At 40.9% G+C, this 25,928-nt stretch overlaps 1 protein-coding gene across 2 annotated transcripts in view; it reads right to left on the bottom strand.

Annotated features, from left to right (window-relative positions):
* Positions 1-25,928, bottom strand: part of LOC124616094 (proline-rich protein PRCC) — a 106,070-nt gene that overhangs the window by 61,515 nt on the left and 18,627 nt on the right. For both annotated transcript variants that reach the window (XM_047144348.1, XM_047144350.1), the window contains exons 3-4: positions 23,282-23,335; positions 6,457-7,026 (exon numbers count right to left, since the gene is read on the bottom strand). In XM_047144348.1, the coding sequence (XP_047000304.1) occupies positions 6,457-7,026; positions 23,282-23,335 (624 nt within the window). The remainder of the gene's footprint in view (positions 1-6,456; positions 7,027-23,281; positions 23,336-25,928) is intronic.

Raw genomic sequence — 25,928 nt, 5'->3', positions numbered from 1 at the left:
TTCCATTATCTGATTTTGCCAAACGGCTTTTCTTCCATCCCACAACCTCGAATGTTTTTCTTTGTTCCTACTCTCTATAGCACTATTCTTCTCAGTGTCCACACTTTCTGTTCTGCCCTGTGCATATGCACTGCCTTCCAAACTGCATACGTTTCTGAGCCACACTGTATCAATGATCGTCCGCACACAATACGTGGCTACGTGACTACGTAGATGGTTGATGCAGCATCTGATGCCCCAAATCCTTCCCACTGATATTTATTCCTATTGGTCCCACATCCTCCTTCATCTTCACATACTTACATGTTTTATTTTCCACACCTACCTGTGCCACACGAACTTATAATCCTCAATCTAAGAAATCTTTCTACCACCTCTTTTCCGTTACTCCAACACATATATACTCCCATACCTCACTTGCTTCTTTTCTCCCCCATTTCTGTACATTTCCAATTTGTTGTGTTTATTTTTATGTGGATTCACAAGGTTTCGTGCATTGTTGAATATTTTTACATATTTTTGTTGATCTGATTTTTTAATGTGTCTATGTATTTCTTACCTATCTTTTCTCTTATGCACCTCCCCTCACAACCACCCAACACCTTATTTTCCCCATTTGTGCATCATCCTCATTTCCCCCACACTATCCTTCCCACAATGGACCCTTGCTCCATATTTCTGCACCATTTCAGAAAAGTACTCCTTTCCCTGTCTAAAACCCAGTCTCTTAATCTGTTTCTTAAATACTGTCCAAACCATGGAATCCATCCAACCTCCCAATGGCTTAATCATAAAAATTCCTTTACCTGCATCCCACCACTCCTTTCATAATGACCTCCACCTTTCAAGATCACACCAGTCCTTGGTCGTCACAAGCCTGGTATTGCACAAACACATCTGCATGGCACAGGAATCCCAGAACCACCTCTGCTCCTTCTGTAGGATACTGCTACTGTGCAATCCCTGCTAAGTAAATCATATCACTGAAACTGAATACCTCACTCTCTGGCAGGGGAGGAACAATCCAGACACCACCTCCAGAAGTTATCCATCCTACTGACATCCTACTTCTGCCTCACAGCACAGTTATCCAACCCCTACACTATCCACATTGCTACACTTCATCAACCCTTCATAGCACCCAAACCCTGTCTAGTTGAATTTTTCAACTTCCCACAACCCCAAGACTCCCTACGAGCACTCCACTACATCCTGAACTGAAACAGTCCCATAACACTGTTGTTAACATATTCACCAAAATCTTTAGCACCACAGAAGTTTCAGTCCTATCCAAAGGCCTCACTTTTAGCCCTAAACTCACATTTCACCATTTGGACTTGTCAGAGACCTACTCTCCTTATCCTGATCCCTGCAATGGAAATACTTATACGTCATCAATCCCTCCAACCAAAGCCAACCTAATCCCAACACTGAAACTATCTTCTCTCAGTTCATAACACCATCGATCATCTCCACCCCTTCCCCCCACCTAACCACTTGCACGACACCTTCCAGGAATTCCTTACCCCAACTTGGCCTCAGCATCATTCACAGGTACGTTCCTCAGAAAACCAACCTTTCAGCAGAAGAAAGGACAGGCATACAGAACCTCAAAACAAATCCCGACCTAATCATCCTACATGCAGACAGCGGTTCAACCACTGTTGTTATGAATCACACTGACTATTTGGGCAGTAATACGATTCCTCCACCTATAAACTCTGCCAGAGAGGTCCTGTCCCCGGAGTCCAACATTACACGCAATCCCTACTCAAAGCCTTAGGTGCTTCCCAAACTTCTTCCCAGAATCCATTTCCCTCCTCATCCCTATGACATCGTGCACACCCACCTGCTACTTGCTCTCCAAAATTCACAAACCCAACAATCCTGGACATCCCATTGACGCTAGTTATTGAGCCCCCACTGAAGGAAATCAGCCTTCACTGACAAACACTTCCAACCAATGCCCATAATCTAACCTCCCCCATCAAAGATACCAACTGCTTCTTTCATAGACTCATCAACCGCCCGCACTTTTTCTTCTTGGATCCCAACTTGTCACTGTTGATGACATCTCTCTCTACACAAAAATCCTTCACGCCCATGGTCTTATCACTGTTGAACACTACCTTTCCCAACATCCTTCGGACTCCCTTATTAGCCTCCCAAAATGCCAAACCATTAATATGGCTCAGGTTTATTTATGATAGCTTCATGATCTGGACTCAGGGCCAAGGCAACCTATCTTCATTCCCACACAAGCTCAAACCTATTCCCCCAACCACTTCACCTGGTCCTCCTTAAACCTGTATGCCACCTTCCTGGATGCTGACCACCTCATCTCTAGTGGCTTCATCCACATCTTTGTCCACATTAAGATCGCCAAGCACCAACAGTTCCTGCATTTCGTCAGCTGTCATCCCCTTCACACCAAAATGTCCCTCCCATACAGCCTGGCCACCTGCAGAACTGATATCTGCAGTGACAAGAACTCCCTTGTTGATAGTCCAACCTGGAGTTTCCATTGTTTAAAAGGTTAAATTATTACTTTACAACTGCTACAAATATATGCTTTAAGAAAATCAGTTTTGGTTTGTAATGACTTGTTATGTTTAAAGAGGTTTACCTTTGATGTTTACAGTGTGTAATAGTCATTAGATTCTGTCCAACACTTATAAGTTTAATTTAGGAAATGACCCAATACTTGCTGTTACGGCAGGAATTGCCATTACTGGAAGCAACACAAAATTTCATGTACGCCTGATGGCTTTTGTGACCACTGTCCCTGAAGATAAAAATCTTCTACATTGTTAGGCTGTGCTATGTTCTTTTCAAAGTCCTCTCATAAGATTGACATTTTGACCACCCTGCTCGGATCTTCAGGTGTCCCTGTTTAGTTGAACACTGTCAAAGACCACTGTGCATTCACTTATAAAAGGGACTATTCCTGCACTTGTTCTGAAGAAGCAAAGTTACTGGGTAAAATTTATCCGACTCTATTGGTGGGCCATTGTCATTAGATACGTGGCAAAAATGGGCAGAGAAAGAGAGGGGGAATGATTACCGAAATATTATTGTCATGCCACAGAGGTATCTTCCAGTCACACTTTGTATTTCTCACACACTATGGCTGGGTATTTACTTCCTTGATGGCAGCAAGCATGAAACTGGAAGCCTATAGCCATCTCCTCTACTGAAATTTCTTCCATTCTCAAACATCTCCATCACTTCTCAGACTTTCCTTCTACAAAAGTTGCTTTCTTTGGGTAGCATTAATGTATTTTTGAGATCTATACATTGGTCACAGATTTCCACATGTTCCGTGACTGCAGACTTCACTCTCTCTCTCTCTCTTTTTAATTCATATACATTTGGGTTCTTTAATCTGTTCTCTCACTGTCCTTCCAGTTTCACTTACTTTGTCACAGCCACACACCACTTTGTAGACTCCTGCAATGTGATGGTAATCAGGTGTTTTGTGTCAGAAACAGTCCTTTATTTTGTTCTATTTGAAAAAAGTTGTCTGTATTCCATTTTCTGAAGAATGTTACTCACGCAGTCAGTAGCACTACAAATGAACGGTAACTGTACAGAGTGAGAAGGTTGTTCCTTGCCCTTCTTAGGAGCACAATTAATACTATAAAATTTGAAAGTCCTCTCTATAGACAAACCATTTTAGCCATTCACCATCACTGTCACTTTTTAAAAGTGCACCTCTGGTTCCAAGTTGTTACTGTCACTGATACAGAAGGCATGCAAAAACATAGTGCTGAGCACTGTTTGCTTCTGGACTGTGTGGTGGTGCAAAGTAGCATCTGAATACCTTTTTAAAATTGTGGACTTGCTAAACACTCTGTAATCCAGAGTATTGTCAAGTATTTCATATGCCAACTTATCTAGGTATGGAAGACTGATCTCACTCTCTGCCTCCAGGATGAAGTTTATTTCGGAATGAACATCAGTTAAGAAACTGTGGAATCTATGAAGCTCTTCTGAACAGTGCAGCCATATACCAAATGTGTCATCCACACAGCAGAGTCAACAGGAAGGCATTCGTAGTGCATCACTTAATGCAAGTTGTTCAAAATGCTTCATAAAAATGTTAGCTCCTACTGGCGACAAAGCTGAACCCATATCAATGCCATCAGATTGTTCATGAATCTCTCCTCTATATTTAAAATAGCTTGCAAATAAACATGATTTGATCATGTCACATATAACTGGGGCAATTTTCCAATTATGTGTCTCAGTTTCCCCGATAAATGAATTGCTAAAAAGTAAGTTTGAAAGTTAATTTCATTCACTAGAAGTCTCGGGAGGCATCCTTCTTTGTGTACCTTCGGTAGACCACATATTCTCGACGTGACAACTCTTTGGGATGTCAGACTCTACCTAACAGAGCTATCCAATCTATAGTTTGGCATCAGTTTTTTCAATTTTTTTATGATTCAGTTCGATGGATCAGGACCAGCCAAAAATTTGTCCATCTTCTTGTGGTATTCCAAAAAAAATGGTTTAAATGGCTCTGAGCACTATGGGACTTAACATCTATGCTCATCAGTCCCCTAGAACTTAGAACTACTTAAGCCTAACTAACCTAAGAACATCACACAACACCCAGTCATCACGAGGCAGAGAAAATCTCTGACCCCGCCGGGAATCGAACCCGGGAACCCGGGCGTGGTAAGCGAGAACGCTACCGCGCGACCACGAGCTGCGGACTGTGGTATTCCACAGCATTCATAAGTACTGCGGCATTTCCCTTAGCCACTCTAGCAACCACAATACTTTCATTTCTCTAAAGCTCTTAAAGAGCTTTACTTTCCTGCGGCAATATGTTGCTCTTTGGCAGTCCAACTTTCCGCATAATTCTTGGTACCTCGTGTCTTATTTCTTCCACTACAACCTTCAGAAAGAAAATAAGGATGCTTTGATGGCATGAAAAATTCTTATATGAGTATTCTCTTCTATGTAGCTGTGAAATTCAGACATATACCCAGTACTGAGATAACTCCTTCATTGAGTTCCTCTGACGAGATAATTGACAGTACTAATTTTGGATCTAGAATGGCATCTTTCTGTGCAGTTTGTCAATTTCTTAAACTTTTCTTTTTGCTTTGTTGTACTGAAATTTGATAAACTTGTAATATGACTGAACAATATTTTATGCATTTTATCACAGTCTTGATGTGACTCATTGTTGTTGCTGTTGTTGTGGTCTTCAGTCTTGAGACTAGTTTGATGCAGCTGTCCACTCTATCCTGTGCAAGCTTCTTCATCTCCCAGTACCTACTGCAGCCTACATCCTTCTGAATCTGCTTAGTGTATTCATCTCTTTGTCTCCCTCTACGATTTTTACCCTCCACGCTGCCCTCCAATACTAAATTGGTGATCCCTCGATGTCTCAGAACATGTCCTACCAACCGATCCCTTCTTCTAGTCAAGTTGTGCCACAAGCTCCTCTTCTCCCCAATTCTATTCAATACCTCCTCATTAATTATGTGATCTACCCATCTAATCTTAAGCATTCTTCTGTAGCACCACATCTCGAAAACTTCTATTCTCTTCTTGTCTAAACTATTTATCATCCACGTTTCACTTCCATACATGGCTACACCCCAACAAATACTTTCAGAAACGACTTCCTGACATTTAAATCTATACCCGATGTTAACAAATTTTTCTTCTTCAGAAACGCTTTCCTTGCCACTGCCAGTCTACATTTCATATCCTCTCTACTTTGACCATCATCAGTTATTTTGTTCCCCAAATAGCAAAACTCCTTCACTACTTTAAGTGTCTCATTTCCTAATCTAATTCCCTCAGCATCACACGACTTAATTCGACTATATTCCAGTGACTCATTACGAATTGCAAAATTTTTTAAAAATGGTTGTAAGATATGTCAGCAGTCATAAAATAGTATTAAAAATATAATAAAACAGTGTAGACAACACAAAATATTTTATTTAAAAAAGAAACAGTTATCAGTTTGACCAATATCTGATCATCTTGAGACTGTTACATACTCCTTGCTGACTGCTGGAGCTGGTGGCATGGAGCCACCTGCTCTTGGCTGGTGTGAATAGCAAATCTTCTTTGCTCTTCGCATCAGTCAAGAGCAGTTAGTGCTCCATGCTACCAGCTCCGGCAGTCAGCACAGAGTACGTAACAGTCTGAGGAAAATCAGTTGTTAATTGAAATCCATCAACTTTTTTAAAGTAAAATACTTCATACAGTCCAGATTGTTTTTATTATACTTTTAATGAATAACAAAAACAATCGGGGGATAATCAAATTGTACAAGCAAACTCCAGTCTTAGACATAAAATAAATGAATCACTACCTTATTGAACACTACTTTATAATGGATGCTTGCAAAGCTGTTTGTTTGCTTAATATGAAGAATTAATTATTAAGTATTCAGATATTTCAAATAAAAAAAGAAAGGATTACCGCTTCTTCATCCAGTTGCAAATCTCCATTATCAACAGGAATTTGATCTGAGCTGTCTGTTACCTCTTGAGTCTCGCTGTCTGCTGGAGGAGGAGGAGGAGGAGGGGGTGGAGGAGGAGGGGGTGGTGGAGGCACTGTACCATACTGGAACCAGAAGTTCTGTTGATACTGGGCATCAAAAGCTAGGTGCTGCTCATTCTGTTGACCATATGAGGCTTCGTGGCCTATATCTGTACTTTCAGACTGTTCAGCAACTTCCTGAGACTGTAAAGAGGAAGTACCACCAACAGGAAAGCATATATCTGGTGCACAATTTTTTGGAGAATTTGTTTCTTCTGTTAAAGCAAAGAAATCCTTTGGCGTGTTTGTCTCTTCATCACCTGATTCATCTTCAGAATCAGCATAGCTAAAGAGGTCTGTTGACAATTTCTTCACTGTTTCTGGTGCTTTGACAGTACGTGGTACCACTGTAGTCTTCTTCTTCAATACATTCGGTACTAATGGACGATTTGCTTCTTTCACGGTCATGTTTTTGGGAGCAGGAAGAATTGAGAATAGCCCAGAGCCCCTCTAAAAAAGAAAAAAAAGAAAAGTAATTATGGTGAGTACACAGTTCTTTTTTTTTTTTTTTGTTTGTTAACTTTAAATCTTTGACAAATACATATGAAGAAGCAGTGTGTAATCTCCCCACAGAAAATTACCCTCTACCACGCAATAATTAATAATGGTCAACCAAATCATCCACATGTATTTACGTTTGAAAAGTATCTGATCAGATTTTCTAGTAATATATGCGCCGACAGCTCGTCGACGCCAAGGTATTTTTCTAGTACGTTTATTCTTTGGAACAACAGAGGTACAGAAATGTATGCTCCATGGTTATTATAGAGAGAGAGAGGAACAGCTTCGGAAGTATTGGTTGGAAGATTGTCGGATTGCTAAAGGAGATTTATTTACTCTTCTTCGCGCTAAAGCGAGCTAGGAAAGTTTGTGCCGCTAGCGTGATAGATAAAGAGAAAGAAAAACCTGTAAAAGAAAATTACATGAGACTTGGAACCAACAGAAAACGGAACATGTACGGAAATGGATTCAATATACAATTTTCCTCAGAAATAAGGTTTGTGACCATTTTATTCTAGAGTGAATGACGAATGAGTTCTCTGTCTGAACCATTGATGATTGTCTGGGCCCTGTAATTAATTGGGAAGTTTCAGCTGTGACGAAGAGAGCCTGCAATCTCTGAGTTTTTTGAAATCGTCCAAAAAGGCTTCGTCCACATCTGAAATTTTAGATCTGTCGTAAACTGAACAAATTGTTCAAACGATCGATTTTCCCAACTGAATGCAGCGCTTAATAATAATAACAAATGTAAAGATCTTTTCTAGCAAGCCAGCCGCTGAATATTAAGACGAAGGGCTCCACCAGAGATTCTACTAGGCTGATTTCACGTAAATAATATATTTAAACTGTACACAGATAAAGGACAGAGAGAGAGAGAGAGAGAGAGAGAGAGAGAGTGAGAGAATCCTCCATTAGCATAATTGTTTCTCTGTCTTTTCACGGATCAGCCTAACTAGAAAACACGAAGCCCTGACTTTATTGTACCGATTTATGTGTGAGAGGGAAAGAGCGATAAAGGCGACAGATACACTTCTGTACAGACAAAACATTACACCAAGTTAGCGGCAAGCTGCATTCACATAGACTTTCATCATTTACAAAAGTAGAGTAGAACTCATTATAATGGCCAATCCGTGACAGGACACGTTTTTGGACGTTGTTAAAATAATTTTGTTCTCTGTTTCATGTGAACTACGACGAGACAACTTAACTTGGAAAAGAGAAGAAATACTCGCAGGCAAATTAAGTGGATCTACAAATAAAAGCAGCACACTGGGCACAGAAAAAAGGCCAGATCTATAATTTTTTTATTAAAGCTTGCTAGTATTGAGGAAGTAGACGTAGATTTGAACATTTACTAATTGTGTTCATGCCAGACGTAGTTTGATTGACCTGCCCTAGTTGCATTTACCTGCATAAGTACTATAAGAAAGTAGCCACAGATGTATTCTTGTGTGAAGGGAGATATATACATATTGACTGTAGAACATTTATATGGTTTTAACTAGGGCAATGTTTAAGATGAGTCAAGCAGAGCAGAGCAACACGCAACAGCCTTCAGCTGTGAGCACGGATAATAGTGATGTAGTAAGAAGTGTTGTAGAACCGATCGCTACAGATAGTGCAATAGAACGCCCGGTAGACACGGCTGGAGATGTAACAGCAAGTATGCAACATGGATTAGATCCATTAGTAATTATCATGAGACAGATGCAGATGATAACCGAGAGCATGAATAATATGAAAACCGACATTAATGCGAAGTTAGCCTCAGTTACCGAGGGGCAAAATGATTTGAATGCGAAATTAGCCTCAGTTACTGAGGGGCAGGAAAATCTGAAAGCTGAGATTAAGCAGCAGTTACATGACAGTTTTTCCGAATTAGAGCAGCGATAGAGGCGAAGACAAAGGAACTTAAAGATCAGGCCGAAGAGACGGAACGAAAATTAACTGCACAAATAGAATTGGTTAAAGCTCAATGTGAGGAATCTACTCAACGCGTACGTGTAGAAATGAAGGAGTATGTGGCTATTAAGATAGATACCATACGGGAACAGGTGGAAATGGTTCCGCAATTAGTACAAAAGCAAGATGCCATGTCATGTGCAATTGCGCAACTTCCTGAATTGGCACGTACGCAGACGAACCTAAAGGAAAGTGTTGAACATCTGACCGAACGTCAAGACGTTATAGACCACCAAATTAATGTATTAACGGGTAAATTATCCGAAATCACATTAGAAAACAAAAGGCTAATGTGTGAAAACGTTGAGCAAAATGTTAAAGCAGCATTCCAGAGTCTATGCGGCAAACAGGAAGAGAATTTGTTTGCGAAAGGGCTTGAGGAAGTGCGACAGCAGTTAGGTGCTGATTTCGAGCATTGGAAACAAACGATAGAAGAGTCGATACGCGTTTCACAACAAGGCTCAGAACAAATGAATACCGGCCAGCAGCAGAAGTTGGCAGCGTCTGTAGAGCCAGTTACTGCACATGCGCACATGATACCGACTTGTGTGAGTAACTCGAATATTAAATTGCCACGAGCTAGTTGTTCGCGTGAAGTTTTATCTGACGGAGATTACGAAAGCCTTTGCCATGCCGAAGAAAAAATGATAAAGCATCGGCAATTCCAGATTTTTAACACTGACAAAAGGGGGGTCCATCCGATTGTTTTTATCTGAAGTTTTAGAGGAGTGCTACCCAGAAATTGGTCGGAGTGGCAGAAAATCAGTTTCGTGACTGGGTATATACAAGGTTCGGGGGCGATCTGGGCCTCGGACATGACTTCTGTTTGCTCAACATATGACGATTTTGAGAAAGCGTTTTTAGCAAAATTCTGGTCAGAAGGGGTACAGGAACGCCTAAGGCAGGAGGTGCTCTACCCAGAGCCTTTCTCTTTTTCAAAAGGAAGCCTTAGGAAGTATTTTGAAAAATATATAAACAAAACTAGATATTGGGACAGACCTATGCCTTTGCCAGACATAATAAACATACTTAAGGCAAGATTACCAACTAACATCCGGAATCAATTAATTTACGGGAACGATAAAGACTTGGAGTCGTTCCTCACGACGTTAGATCATATAGACATTATAGAAGAGAGCAACCAGAAAGCCCGTAACAACAGATTCCAATATAGGGAGAGAGAACCTCCGCCAAATGGTAGGCAAGGGAACACACAGAGATCGATAAATAGTGGAGAAACCCCTCAAAATCTCAATAATAATACCGGCAATAGTCTTGCGAGGGGCTATCCAAGGAACAACAGGAATGGGAAACGATACAATCCCGTATGGGGGAACGAAAGGAATTTCAGACCGCAAGCCTGGAACAATAACAGTAATAGAAAGTGGAATCAACCGGGGGGAATAGATTCAAATAACCAACATCAGTGGGGACGGACATCTACGAATCAACCGGTAATTACCGAAGTGACGGACGATGTCAACCACCAGGCGAATCAAAATCCAACAAACTTGTAAGGACCCACTCGTGCCCCGGAGGAGCGGTCAACAATTGGTTGAGGGGCAACAGGATATGTGTACCCATGCTAACGTATAATGATGGACGATTACTGGCAGATGAATTGACCGAGGACTTAGAACTCCAAGATGAGGATAAGGAACAGGTGGCAGTAGCCGAAGTGCAAGTCATTTTGGAGACTGTACCTATAGTGGCGGTTTTGGACACAGCTGCAACCACGAATGTTATTTCGGAGGCTCTATTCAACAAGATCAGAAATATAAGACGAGTACCAATTTTTCCAGTTCAAAATTGCAGAATAATAGGCGCCATTGGGGCTAGATCGGCTAATGTAAAAGTGCAGTCACTACTTAGTGTAGAAGTCGGAAATGTAGCAATATTAAGCACATTCCTTGTTGTAAAAAATTTGGTGGTAGACTGCATTATAGGAGTCGACAGCCTACGTCAATACGGATGCAGAATAGATTTTAAAACAGGAAAAATTTGGTTAAATGTAAATAAACAAGAAATTGAGTTGGACTTGTTGAAAAAGGAAAGCCTTACCAGAAAATATAATAGTGGGATCAGTGTGCAAGTAATCAGGACTGCACAAAATTCTAAACAGCACGTAAATAATGAGTTCCAAGTCAAAGGAGACTTCGGTCAATTAGTGTATGAGAAGTTAAATGAATCTGACTGCATTATTGAATAGCAGAAGAAGCAGCTCAAAGAATTACTATTAGTGTATGAAAACGTGTTTGACGAAAGGCAAGGAGTTATTAAGGGATACATATGCCATCTCTACGTTAAGCCACACGAAACGTATTGTAGAACTTTCTATCCTGTTCCCTGGAGGTTAAAGGCTCAAGTTCAAAAGGAAATAGATCGCATGTTGAAATGGGGTTTGATCGAACCCTCTACAAGCCCATACTGCTCCCCATTGTTGGTCGTGCCAAAAGCAAATGGAACTGTGAGACTGGTACTCGACGCCAGGGAAATAAATAAAATCATAATTCCAGTGAGAACACATCCGGAAAACATAGACGAACTGATACAACGGTTCCAGGATGTCCAATATTTGACGAGCATCGATTTGCGGAGTTCGTATTGGCAGGTCAAGCTGGATGAGTTATCAAGGAAATATACAGCTTTCATTTATGCCGGAAGAAGTTACCAATTTACTGTAGTTCCTTTCGGACTCAACATTAGTGCTGGAATCTTTATAGCAGCTCTAGATTATGCTCTAGGCCCAGAACTAAGAAGCAGGATAACAGTATTTGTTGATGATATGCTTATTGCATCGAAGACCTGGGAGGAGCATATTACCTTACTGAGTCGGGTGTTGGACGTGTTCAAAACCATGGGAATAACTGCTAACCTACAGAAATCCCATTTTGCACTAAACAGAATCAAGTTCCTGGGGCATATAGTTGACGCAAAGGGAATTTTACCGACCAAGGAGAAGCTAATTGCGATTAGTAAGTTTCCAACACCGAGAAATAGAAGGCAATTAAAAGGGTTTATGGGTCTTGCCTCATTTTTTAGAAGATTTATAACGAATCAGGCCATGAATGCAGCAGCTCTAAATAGTTTGCTGAAGAAGGATGTGCCCTGGCTCTGGACATTAGAGTGTCAAGAAGCATTTGAAGAGATAAAGAAGCAATTAGTAAATGCACCGCTTTTGTACCATCCAGACATGCAAGAGGAATTCTACTTGTCAACAGATTCGTCAAATGTGGGTCTTGGAGTGTGCCTTTTCCAAGTACGCAAGATAAATGGACAGCTTACCTTTTGTCCTATTGCGTTTGCTAGTCGTGTTTTGTCCAACTGTGAACGAACGTACACAACGACAGAATTAGAGGCTCTTGCGGTCGTCTGGGGATTTAAAAAATTTCATTATTATTTATATGGGTCGAAGACTATCGTATATTGCGATCACCAATCATTAACGTTTTTACAAACGTGTAAACTGTTACACCCCAGGCTGGCTAGATGGACGCTCGCTCTGCAACAATACCAGTTTAAGATCGTACGTGTCTCAGGGCAGCAAAACATTATTGCTGACGCTCTATCAAGGTCACCGCAGGGTTTAACAAAAGAGATTGAAGTAAATAATTCCTCAGAATTCCCTGTATTGCTGCTGCAGGAAAATCCATTTAAGACGTACTACGTCAATTTGTGTGTGCATATGGCCCAGTTACAGAAAAAGGATGCTCAATGGGGAAGTGTCATTCAAAGGTTACAACAGCAACCTTCGGATCAGATGGCAAATTATTACAAGCTGGTAAATGGCGTATTATTTTTCCGCGGTGGAAGGCCAAACAAAGTCCGTTGGTGTGTTTGTATACCTGAGGCGCAAATAGAGAAACTTGTATGGTTCACTCATTTAACCTGGGGACATTTCGGTGCGACAAAATGTGCAGACAAGATAAGTGGGTACTGTTATTTTCCCAACATGAAGCGCAGAGTGCATGAGGTCTTAAAGAGATGCATAATCTGTCAAAAAACAAACCCGGATTCGAAAGGGACTAAGCATCCATTACGCTCTATATTAGTACAAAAACCAAAAGAATTAATTTTGTGCGATCTGTGTGAGGGACCCCCCCTTGGGCGAAACGATAAAATACCTGACGGCTTACCAGAGAGGACATTATCATCGTTGATAAAGAACGTCCGTCCTCAGAGACCAAAAACAGGAAAAGTCAACGTAATATTGGTAAACTGCAGGAGTATCCAGGGCAAGGTTCCTGAATTAGTATCTCTTATTGAAGGAAATAGTGCGCATATAGTATTAGGAACGGAAAGTTGGTTAAAACCGGAAGTGAACAGTAACGAAATCCTAGACACAGAATGGAATATATACCGCAAGGATAGGATAAACGCCAATGGTGGAGGAGTATTTATAGCAGTAAAGAATTCAATAATATCCAGTGAAGTTATTAGCGAATGCGAATGTGAAATAATCTGGGTTAAGTTAAGTATCAAAGGTGGGTCAGATATGATAGTCGGATGCTTCTATAGACCACCTGCATCAGCAACCGTAGTAGTTGAGCGCCTCAGAGAGAACCTGCAGAACGTCGTGAAGAAGTTTCGTGATCATACTATTGTAATAGGGGGAGACTTCAATCTACCAGGTATAGAATGGGATAGTCACACAAACAGACCTGGAGCCAGGGACAGAGACTCTTGTGACATTATCCTGACTGCCTTGTCCGAGAATTACTTCGAGCAGATAGTTAGAGAACCAACTCGTGAAGCTAACGTTTTAGACCTCATAGCAACAAATAGACCGGAACTTTTCGACTCCGTGAATGTAGAAGAGGGTATCAGTGATCATAAGTCAGTGGTTGCATCAATGACTACAAGTGTAATAAGAAATGCCAAGAAAGGAAGGAAAATATATTTGCTTAACAAGAGTGATAGGGCACAAATCGCAGAATATCTGAGTGACCACCATCAAACGTTCATTTCTGAGGAAGAGGATGTGGAACAAAAATGGAAAAATTCAGAAACATCGTCCAGTACGCCTTAGATAAGTTCGTACCGACTAAGGTCCAAAGCGAGGGGAAAGATCCACCGTGGTATAACAAACATGTACGAAAGGTACTACGGAAACAAAGAAAGCTTCATCATAGGTTAAGAGTAGTCGAATCATAGCTGATAAGGAAAAGCTGAAAGCTTTAGTGAGGACACAATAAAGCTGTTCCGGCATGTGTTAACAAACACCTACTTCAAGTGTGGAGGCAAATTTTATGAACAAGTGGATGGTCTAGCCATGGGGTCCCCCTTAGCTCCAGGCATCGCTAATCTTTACATGGAGCACTTTGAAGACATAGCCCTGGACACCGCCCCATTGAAACCTAAAGCCTTTTACAGATATGTGGATGACACTTTTGTCGTGTGGCCACATGGCAGAGAGAACCTGCAAGACTTCCTGCGACATCTCAACAGCATACACAGCAACATACAATTCACCATGGAGGTGGAAGAAAACGGAAGCTTGCCCTTCCTTGACATTCTAATCAAGAGGCACCCTGATGGCACCTTGGGTCACGCTGTGTATAGGAAGAAGACACATACGGATTTATACCTTCATGCACAGAGTTGCCACCACCCAGCACAACGCAACTCAGTGCTTAACACACTTGTGCACAGGGCCAAGTCTATCTGTGATGATGACAGCCTACCTGCAGAGTTACAACACCTAAGGAAGACCTTCCGCAGCAACGGTTATAATGAGACGCAAATCTCGCGCGCCCTACACAAGAGCAGGAAGGTAGACACACCAGAAGAAGAAGATGAGACCAGATGCCTGGCATTTCTACCATACGCGGGACCGCCAACAGCCAAGATTTCCCGCATTCTGGAGAAACACAACATCAAGACAATTTTTCATGCCCCAAGTAAAATTAAGGACACACTTGGCTCAGTCAAAGACCACCTAGGACTGCAGACTCCGGGCGTATACAGTATTGAATGTGAATGTGGTACGAAATACATCGGACAAACGCAGCGCTGCATCACGCAGAGGCGCTCGGAACACATTAGAAATGTACGCCTTGGTCAGACAGAAAAATCGGCGGTAGCGGAACATAGCCTTAACAAAGGACACACCTTCCTCTTTGAGGGTACGAAGAAGCTGTGTGACGCTAAAGGATTTTGGGATTCAGTTTTCAAAGAGGCTGTAGAAATTCGGTTGAATAGCAACCTGATCAATCGAGACACTGGTTTCCAACTTAGTACAGCTTGGAATCCCGCAATAACTAAAATTAGAAGAGAACGCTCCGGCACGAAGACGGTAGCGGCCACAGACGTATTAGGAACCGGCAGGGACTCGACGCCCGGTCCGCGCCGCGAACCCTCCACCACTGGCGCGGCGGCCGATTCCGCAGGTACCTGATTGGTCGGCGCCCAGAATCAGTCACTGGTCCAGGAGCCTTTATAGGACCGCGCAACACAGCATCTCGACACTTCGCTTGAAGATGATGGGTACGAAACCCTTCGAAACGTTGCGAGAAGACGACGCCTTTACTCGGCTGATCACCCGAGAAGATTTCACGAATGGAATACGCCGAGAAAGTCTCAAATCACATATGACGTTCTTAGATAATACAAATCTCCTTCATCATAACCAACATGGATTCCGCAAACAGAGATCATGTGAAACTCAGCTCGCCCTATTTGCCCAAGAAATTCACAGTGCCGTAGACACTGGCGAGCAGATTGATGCCGTATTCCTGGACTTCAGGAAGGCATTTGATACGGTTCCGCACTTACGTTTAGTGAAAAAAATACGAGCTTACGGAATATCGGACCAGGTTTGTGACTGGATTCAGGATTTCCTAGAAGAAAGAACACAACATGTCATTCTTAACGGTTCAAAATCTGCAGATGTAGAGGTAATTTCGGGAGTACCGCAGGGAAGCGTGATAGGACCTTTATTGTTTACAATATACATAAATGACTTAGTTGACAACATCGGTAGCTCCGTGAGGCTATTTGCAGATGACACGGTTGTCTACAAGAAAGTAGCAACATCAGAAGACTCGTACGTACTCCAGGAGGACCTGCAGAGGATTAATGCATGGTGCGACAGCTGGCAGCTTTCCCTAAACGTAGTTAAATGTAATATAATGCGCATACATAGGGGCAGAAATCCATTCCAGTACGATTATGCCATAGGTGGTAAATCATTGGAAGCGGTAACGACCGTAAAATACTTAGGAGTTACTATCCGGAGCGATCTGAAGTGGAATGATCACATAAAACAAATAGTGGGAAAAGCAGGCGCCAGGTTGAGATTCATAGGAAGAATTCTAAAAAAATGTGACTCATCGACGAAAGAAGTAGCTTACAAAACGCTTGTTCGTCCGATTCTTGAGTATTGCTCATCAGTATGGGACCCTTACCAGGTTGGATTAATAGAAGAGATAGACATGATCCAGCGAAAAGCAGCGCGATTCGTCATGGGGACATTTAGTCAGCGCGAGAGCATTACGGAGATGCTGAACAAGCTCCAGTGGCGGACACTTCAAGAAAGGCGTTACGCAATACGGAGAGGTTTATTATCGAAATTACAAGAGAGCACATTCCGGGAAGAGATGGGCAACATATTACTACCGCCCACATATATCTCGCGTAATGATCACAACGAAAAGATCCGAGAAATTAGAGCAAATACGGAGACTTACAAGCAGTCGTTCTTCCCACGCACAATTCGTGAATGGAACAGGGAAGGGGGGATCAGATAGTGGTACAATAAGTACCCTCCGCCACACACCGTAAGGTGGCTCGCGGAGTATAGATGTAGATGTAGATGTAGACCGTTACCGACGTCAAGAGGTGGTGTTAAATATGTGTTGGCATTTCTCGATGTGTGTACGAAATATGTAAAGCTATACCCGATAAAGGCGGCTACAGCCAAAGTAATTGTATTAAGATTGATAAGGGATTATCTTCCACATGTTGGTACACCTACGGCGATCATAACAGACAATGCTAAAATATTCACGGGACTCCAATGGAAGCAGACTTTGTCTCAAGTCGGTGTGAAACATATACTAACATCATTTTACCACCCACAAGGCAATTTGGTTGAGAGGATTTTTAGAGAATTCAATCGATTTATGAGGACGTATTGCCATAATAAGCAAACTGCGTGGGCAAATTATGTGGAAGAGTTTGAGCAGATATACAATAACATGCCCCACTCCTCAACTGGATATACACCTTGTGAATTGATGTTCGGAGCAAAAGAGGAAAACTTCTGGACTGACCATATCCCCAAAACTCAGGAAACTGAGATACCTTGGGAAGAAAAAATAAGACAAGCTATCATAAATATGACGAAAAAGGCTGATCAAAGAAAACAACGATATGACAAATTAATCAAAAGGGTACAGACATACCATGTCGGAGAGAAGGTATTAGTTAAACGACATACCAAATCATCCGTAATAAAGAAAAGTATAAAGAAATGGGAGTTACTATATACTGGACCATACATTATCCTACAAATTCCGAATCCGGGGGCTTATCTGTTAGCATACCCGGGATCGAACAAAATAAAAGGGTTATTTTCTCATAACGACTTAAAAAAGTATAATGAAGATTAGAAGATAGGGAGGAATGGTGTTCCGAGTGACAGAAATGAACGCTCGTAAAAAACATAACAATAAACTGTGTGTGTAGTGATAGAAACCTTTAAATTAAAATAGTTAATCAGTGACATAGAGTATAGAAATAGTGACTAACTATTATTATCGAGTGTTGTAAAGAAGATAGTGGAGATAGGCTTCACCTGTGGTTTGGGTGAACATAGAACTTTAGCATTGCTAATGTCATCAAGAATGATTAAGGATCTAACTGACCTTCAAGAAGAATGAAATGTTTCCCGCAAATGACGCGGAATAATCAAAAGAGGTTCCGAGTGAATATTCATATATAATCTCATGTGAACGCTTACATGTGTAAACGTGTGAAGGGATGTGTTGTGGTAGTGAATCGTGAGTGACGGTTAACGCCGCAAAGATAATTTCCCGCGCAAAACAGTTGACGTCGGCGCGAGAATTAAAATCGATATAGACGATACAGATATGCTTTGTAAGAGACTCGCACCAAACGCGAGGATAAACTGATTCGTGTTGAACTCTAAAAGGAATAGGTGTTATAATTAGAAGTTAAGAGTTTGTAATTTATTAATGAATGATTAAAGAAAGTAATATTCATAGATTCAGTAGTAATTTAATGGTTCGTGTTCGTTTGGGAATTTTGTGTGAAAAACCCCTTTCCATATATGAGCATGGATGAACACCGTATGAATCAGAGAGTAATTGAAAGAAGCGAATCCGCATTCCCCAATGCTAATAACTTTTACATTTCAGCACTCAAGCGAAGAAATATATGTATTTAGAATAAAAAGTTTTGAGTATAGCTAAATTATATGACTTATCAAGGAAATATGGATGATGTCTTGGTATAAAATGAACTACACTTTCCATTATTCGATGATTTGAATCCAAAATCTATAGTAAGTTACATGAATCCTTTAAATTACGAAGAACAAATCAGTGATAGAAAATGTGTTAGAACTTTTGGACTTATAAGCACAAGTGGGGAGGCAAAGTCAAAAGGAGTATTCAAAAGGGAGTAAATCGGATGATGCTTTTGGCAACATCATTAGTTAATGGTTGAATTCCTTGAAGTACGTTGTAACAAAAAGGATCCATGAAGCCATAAGGATTTTGCTTTCAAAAAGGAGAACCTTGGACGGTGCAACCTAATCAGTTCTCTTACAGGAAGAGTTTTCCTTTTGGTCATTGCTAATTCTTTTGGAATGAATGTTGCATGTGAATTCGAGTATCCCTGTTCCTTCTACTCTTCCCATTGTGGGCCGCGTAGAAGATCAACTACAGAGGGGGCCGCGTAGAAGACCGACTACAAATGTGGACGTCGGGGACATGCAAGACCCGGGGGAGTTTAGCACCGCAAGATATTGTACCAGGAGCAAGATTGTAAAACGAGAATTCACGTTATTTATAGTAAAACGTTTTTTTTGCTAGAGGCACAAACCACTCTTCTCCAAATCGTGATACAAATTGATCCCTGTCTTTCCTTTAGAGATCTATTTCAAAATTATATTTTTTTTCTTCTATAGGCTTTCCTATCTTCTATGTACCGTAGGCTGGGGGTCTAGGCTTAAGAGGTTTTCCAAGGTTTCCCTGCTTAAGAAAGTTCCCGAATGGGTAGACCCTGACATCAGTTCATGAAAGATCATCTTCCTTGGTTCTGCACAGCAAATATAACACCTAGATGCACGTAAAAGCAATACAGCCGTGGTACCGGTCTCTTCATTTCTTCTGTCTTCAACATTTCTTTTCTTCGTCTGTCTCAAATATAATATTCTTTTTCAGTCGGAGGACTGACAATCATCACTTCTGGGTTATCCACGCTAATAGATAGCTCGCGAAGTGTGTTCGGTGAATCAAAATTGAGCTCACAAACTTCGCTCGCTGCGAGGGGCATTGTAATCTCCCCACGGAAAATTACCCTCTACCACGCAATAATTAATAATGGTCAACCAAATCATCCACATGTATTTACGTTTGAAAAGTATCTGATCAGATTTTCTAGTAATATATGCGCCGACAGCTCGTCGACGCCAAGGTATTTTTCTAGTACGTTTATTCTTTGGAACAACAGAGGTACAGAAATGTATGCTCCATGGTTATTATAGAGAGAGAGAGAGAGGAACAGCTTCGGAAGTATCGGTTGGAAGATTGTCGGATTGCTAAAGGAGATTTATTTACTCTTCTTCACGCTAAAGCGAGCTAGGAAAGTTTGTGCCGCTAGCGTGATAGATAAAGAGAAAGAAAAACCTGTAAAAGAAAATTACATGAGACTTGGAACCAACAGAAAACGGAACATGTACAGAAATGGATTCAATATACAATTTTCCTCAGAAATAAGGTTTGTGACCATTTTATTCTAGAGTGAATGACGAATGAGTTCTCTGTCTGAACCATTGATGATTGTCTGGGCCCTGTAATTAATTGGGAAGTTTCAGCTGTGACGAAGAGAGCCTGCAATCTCTGAGTTTTTTGAAATCGTCCAAAAAGGCTTAGACCACATCTGAAATTTTAGATCTGTCGTAAACTGAACGAATTGTTCAAACGATCGATTTTCCCAACTGAATGCAGCGCTTAATAATAATAACAAATGTAAAGATCTTTTCTAGCAAGCCAGCCGCTGAATATTAAGACGAAGGGCTCCACCAGAGATTCTACTAGGCTGATTTCACGTAAGTAATATATTTAAACTGTACACAGATAAAGGACAGAGAGAGAGAGAGAGAGAGAGAGAGAGAGAGTGAGAGAATCCTCCATTAGCATAATTGTTTCTCTGTCTTTTCACGGATCAGCCTAACTAGAAAACACGAAGCCCTGACTTTATTGTACCGATTTATGTGTGAGAGGGAAAGAGCGATAAAGGCGACAGATACACTTCTGTACAGACAAAACATTACACCAAGTTAGCGGCAAGCTGCATTCACATAGACTTTCATCATTTACAAAAGTAGAGTAGAACTCATTATAAGTGGAAATTTAAATTTTAGAGTAGAGCATACACATCTGTATCAAGGCGTTCGTGCGTGCACACCCTCCCCCCCCCCTCCCCCATACATACACACAATAGAAGTAACTTCACAGTTTCATATTAAATTTTAAATTACTTAATAGGTATGACAACCACATATGCTCTGTTGAACAAAAATAGTAAGCACACATAAGTTAATTACCCAAGACATCTTTGTTGACCAATTTCTACATTGTTTTTTCTCCCAGTGGCTCTGATTCAAGAGGTCCTGCGTTTGGTTATCACTTCATTCATTTCTGCCAAGATGCATCATGGTTCAGAGCCTGTGTTGAACTGTTGGTTCCCGCACATGGGGATGGGTAAGTCTGTTCAGACTCCTTGAGGAGGCAAGGGTATACCACCTACGAAAGGACCTTGTTCAGCAAATCAATGTGGTGGTTAAGCAAACCTTTGAGTTGATGATAGCTATACTTAAACAACAATAAACATTTATATCTATGTTTCTCGCTGCACTGATTGTTTCTTTAGGAAAGAATAAGAAAGGCTTCAAAACCTGTGAACTATGGAAACTACCATCCATGCAGAAAGCTCCCTAAATCTATTGCCGATGAATTGTATATGTATGTTTTAATCACACTCAGCAAACTTATGAAAGTCTTAAGCAGTGCCATGGTCATCTACAGTTTGTGTTTGCAGTCAAATCGGCTGCACCACGTAACAGCCAATACCAGGTGCTTGTGAATCAGCTGCTGAACAATGTATTTTCTAGGATATTGGTTACAATTATGACAATACTACATTTTGCAATACACTGTCTGTGTGTCGCACTTGTTGTTGCCCTAGTGTTTTGGGCCACTGTGGTGGGCAGAGATTTGTATTCACGAGGCTTAACCCCTCAGAACTATATTGTGTCTTTTCATTTGCTTTATGGCTATCTGAAAATTTCTTTGTTTCTTGGCTGTGGTATAGCTTCTTGGTTGACATCATCTTTACAACAGAAAACATTCAATAATAAATTCCATGTATCTACGATGCATGATTAATAACTGTGATCAAAGTGCAATGATCGTCTTGATAGCTGATTTAGTGGTGTTGCCCAGTGTACCCTGTGCTAATTTAGACCAACAATGAACCTCCTTCTGTTGATTCATGTTCCTTATTGTACAACGAAGTGAATTTGTGAACTGTGTTCATTTTTTTAACCAAGACTGAAATTGATCTTCTGTCAGTGACATTTATACGATCATCCCCTAGTGATCTAATGAATTTGGTAACGTCCTTAGGGTTGTATTTGGAAACAAATGTCTGTTGATGATGTGTTCAGTGTCTACTGAAGTACACCTTGTATATTTGTATTTGGTTGTTATTTATTGTAGTGAGGAGTAAATGGACCAAGCTTTTTATCCTTATTACAAAGTGCTGGCAATAAGAAAACTTGGGGCTCTACAATGAGCATCACATCAAGCAAATAATTAAGTTAAATTGACTTTTAGAAGATCTGAACGTTTCAGGAATTCAAGAGGATTCTTCGAGAGCTAGAGTCATCGCAAAACTACCTTCAAAATTTGTGGCGATAGTTTCTTGGAGTGACTCTGCAGCTGTTTCTACTCAGTTTTCCTGGAAGACGATTTTTTTTTTAAACAAAGAGTTCCCTCATAAAATTAGTTACAAAAAATACATAAATATGCAAAATAGGTTGTCTCAATTACTTTCTGGTCCCCACTGGGAGAGAGTGTTCTTCAAACAAAAGCAACAGAGCTGAAGCTCTTCACTGTGTAGGTACATGATAAGCTGAGTTTAGTTTACAGTCTACAAGAAGAGCCACAAACTTAGTATTAAGCAACCTCCTTAAATTTCATTACTGTATGTGATTGTAAATTTATCTGGCTAGAGCCAAACTCTATAAACTATTTACAGAAGATGTAAATAAAGTATAAAGTGAAGCATAGCAACATTTTTAGAAACCAATATAAGTAACGATAATATTATATTGAGCATAAATAATCTTCACTTAGAGAAACGCTTCTAACTATGAGGCAGGTGACTGAAAGGAAGTTACACTATACTAGATGAGGTTCTAAAAAAGTGTTTACTCATGTCTATAGTTGACAAATTTGAGGTCACCATGCTGGTGTCATTTGCAAACATGGTTAATTTCAACATTTACATTCATTGTTCGCAGCTACAAGCAAGTACTTAGTGTAAATCAGAAACAAAAGAGGACTCAGACAAAATTCAGAGAGGCTCCATGATGGATATCTCGTCAATTTCAGGCATCAATTTTCAGTCCACTACCTATAAAATTGCTCTCTGCTTCTTGCTGGTGATGTAGGATTTTAGAAGGTTTCCTGAGTCACTGATACCATAATGCTGGGCTTTCTCAAACAGCAGATTGTTATCAATACAACTAAAAGCTAGTAAGATGACAAAATACACCTGTTCGCAAACAGTTCTTCTTTTGGCACTCTAAGATGTCATTCACAAATGCCTATTCAGATTAAACATTCTTCTGAAAGTCAAACTGCCTCTTATTAATAATTCTGAAGTAGTAAAGTTGTTTGACACCGATTGTATGCAATAACTTTGTGATTGCTTTTGAAAACAATAGTTATACATTTTTTAATAGTTGCTTATAATAAATACCTACCGATGATGGTTTCAGTTTTTTCGTCACTGGTTCCTCATTTTCATCATCTTTAAACTGAAATAATAATAAAAAATGCATTAAGGTGTGTTTAAATAAAAATGTTTCTTTTTCACTGTGTAAAATTTAGTCTATTTAATTTATCTTGGCCCCCCTTATACATTTACTAGAAATAAACATGACAGATCCTCCTGCTCACAGAAGATGTAAATAAAGTATAAAGTGAAGTGTAGCAGCATTTTTAGAAACCTATATAAGTAATGATAATATTATATTAAGCTTAAGTAATAAAATAAATAGTCTTCACTTGATAGAGAAATGCTTCCATCTATGAGGCAGATGACCATTCAGCATTGGCACACATGAATGATCATAAATAAATTTATTTATTTATCAAAAAACAAAGATGATGTGACTTACCAAACGAAAGCGCTGGCAGGTCGAAAGACACACAAACAAACACAAACATACACACAAAATTCAAGCTTTCGCATCAAACTGTTGCCTCATCAGGAAAGAGGGAAGGAGAGGGAAAGACGAAAGGATGTGGGTTTTCAGGGAGAGGGTAAGGAGTCCGTCCTTTTTCCCCCTAAGGTAAGTCTTTCCGCTCCCGGGATTGGAATGACTCCTTACCCTCTCCCTTAAAACCCACATCCTTTCGTCTTTCCCTCTCCTTCCCTCTTTCCTGATGAGACAACAGTTTGATGCGAAAGCTTGAATTTTGTGTGTATGTTTGTGTTTGTTTGTGTGTCTTTCGACCTGCCAGCGCTTTCGTTTGGTAAGTCACATCATCTTTGTTTTTTGATAGATTTTCCCCACGTGGATTGTTTCCCTCTATTATATTATTTATTTATTTACTTATTTATGTGTTTTGACTCATCATCATCATCATCATCATCATCATCAGACATATACAGGGTGAGTTGGATATATTTTGTAAACCACATCAAATACTGACGAATCGATTCCAGAGACCGAACGTGAGGAGAGGGGCTAGTGTAATTGGTTAATACAAACCATAAAAAAATGCACGGAAGTATGTTTTTTAACACAAACCTACATTTTTTTAAATGGAACCCCGTTAGTTTTGTTAGCACATCTGAACATATAAACAAATACATAATCAGTGCCGTTTGTTGCATTGTAAAATGTTAATTACATCCGGAGATATTGTAACCTAAAGTTGACGCTTGAGTACCACTCCTCCGTTGTTCGATCGTGTGAATCGGAGAGCACCGAATTACGTAGGGATCCAAAGGGAACGGTGATGGACCTTAGGTACAGAAGAGACTGGAACAGCACATTACGTCCACATGCTAACACCTTTTTATTGGTCTTTTTCACTGACGCACATGTACAGTACCATGAGGGGTGAGGTACACGTACACACATGGTTTCTGTTTTCAATTACGGAGTGGCATAGTGTGTGTCCCGACATGTCAGGTCAATAGATGTTCAATGTGGTGGCCATCATTTGCTGCACACAATTGCAATCTCTGGCGTAATGAATGTTGTACACACCGCAGTACATCTGGTGTAATGTCGCCGCAGGCTGCCACAATATGTTGTTTCATATCCTCTGGGGTTGTAGGCACATCACGGTACACATTCTCCCTTAACGTACCCCACAGAAAGAAGTCCAGAGGTGTAAGATCAGGAGAACGGGCTGACCAATTTATGCGTCCTCCACGTCCTATGAAACGCCCGTCGAACATCCTGTCAAGGGTCAGCCTAGTGTTAATTGCGGAATGTGCAGGTGCACCACATACGTCGACGTGTTTCCAGTGGGACATTTTCGAGCAACGTTGGCAGATCATTCTGTAAAAACGTGATATATGTTGCAGCTGTTTGGGCCCCTGCAATGAAGTGAGGACCAATGAGGTGGTCGCCAATGATTCCGCACCATACACTTACAGTCCACGGTCGCTGTCGCTCTACCTGTCCACGGACCAGTAATGCATGTTCCGTAGATTCACTGCCCCGTGGTTTGTGAAACCCGCTTCATTGGTAAACAGGTAGAACTGCAACGCATTCTCTGTTAAAGCCCATTGATAGAATTGCACTTGATGATTAAAGTCATCACCATGTAATTGCTAACGTAGCGACACATGAAACGGGTGAAAGCGGTGACGATGCAGTGTGCTCATAACACTACTTTGACTCAGTACACCGGCTCTCGCAATGTCCCGTGTACTCATGTGTGGGTTCATGGCAACAGCAGCTAACACACCAACTGCACCCGCTTCTCCTGTGATGGGCCTGTTACGGACCCGTTTGCGTCCTACGACCATACCTGTTGCACACAGTTGGCGGTAGACGTTTTGCAATGTGCGGCACGTTGGATGCTCTCTGTCCGGGTACCGTTCTGCATACACCCTGCAGGCTTCAGCTGCATTTCGTCGACACTCGCCATAGATGAGTATCATCTCCGCCTTTTCAGAGTTCGAATACACCATGGTCACAGTTCCTACAACACTACACTATCACAGACGTCTGGTAACACGGTGTACTACAGTTGGTCTGCGTGCGGAGACAAATGCAGAATAACAATAGCAGCAAGCACTACATGCGGACACTGCGACAGCTAGACCAAACCACAATAGTGCACTACAGCCACACTTGTAAACACGGTCGTCATCGTAAACATGTC

Source organism: Schistocerca americana, chromosome 5, assembly GCF_021461395.2.
Source record: "Schistocerca americana isolate TAMUIC-IGC-003095 chromosome 5, iqSchAmer2.1, whole genome shotgun sequence".
In the NCBI taxonomy this organism is placed as follows: domain Eukaryota; kingdom Metazoa; phylum Arthropoda; class Insecta; order Orthoptera; family Acrididae; genus Schistocerca; species Schistocerca americana.
The sequence above is the reverse complement of the archived record's forward strand: the minus strand, read 5'-3'. Positions and strand labels throughout refer to the sequence as shown.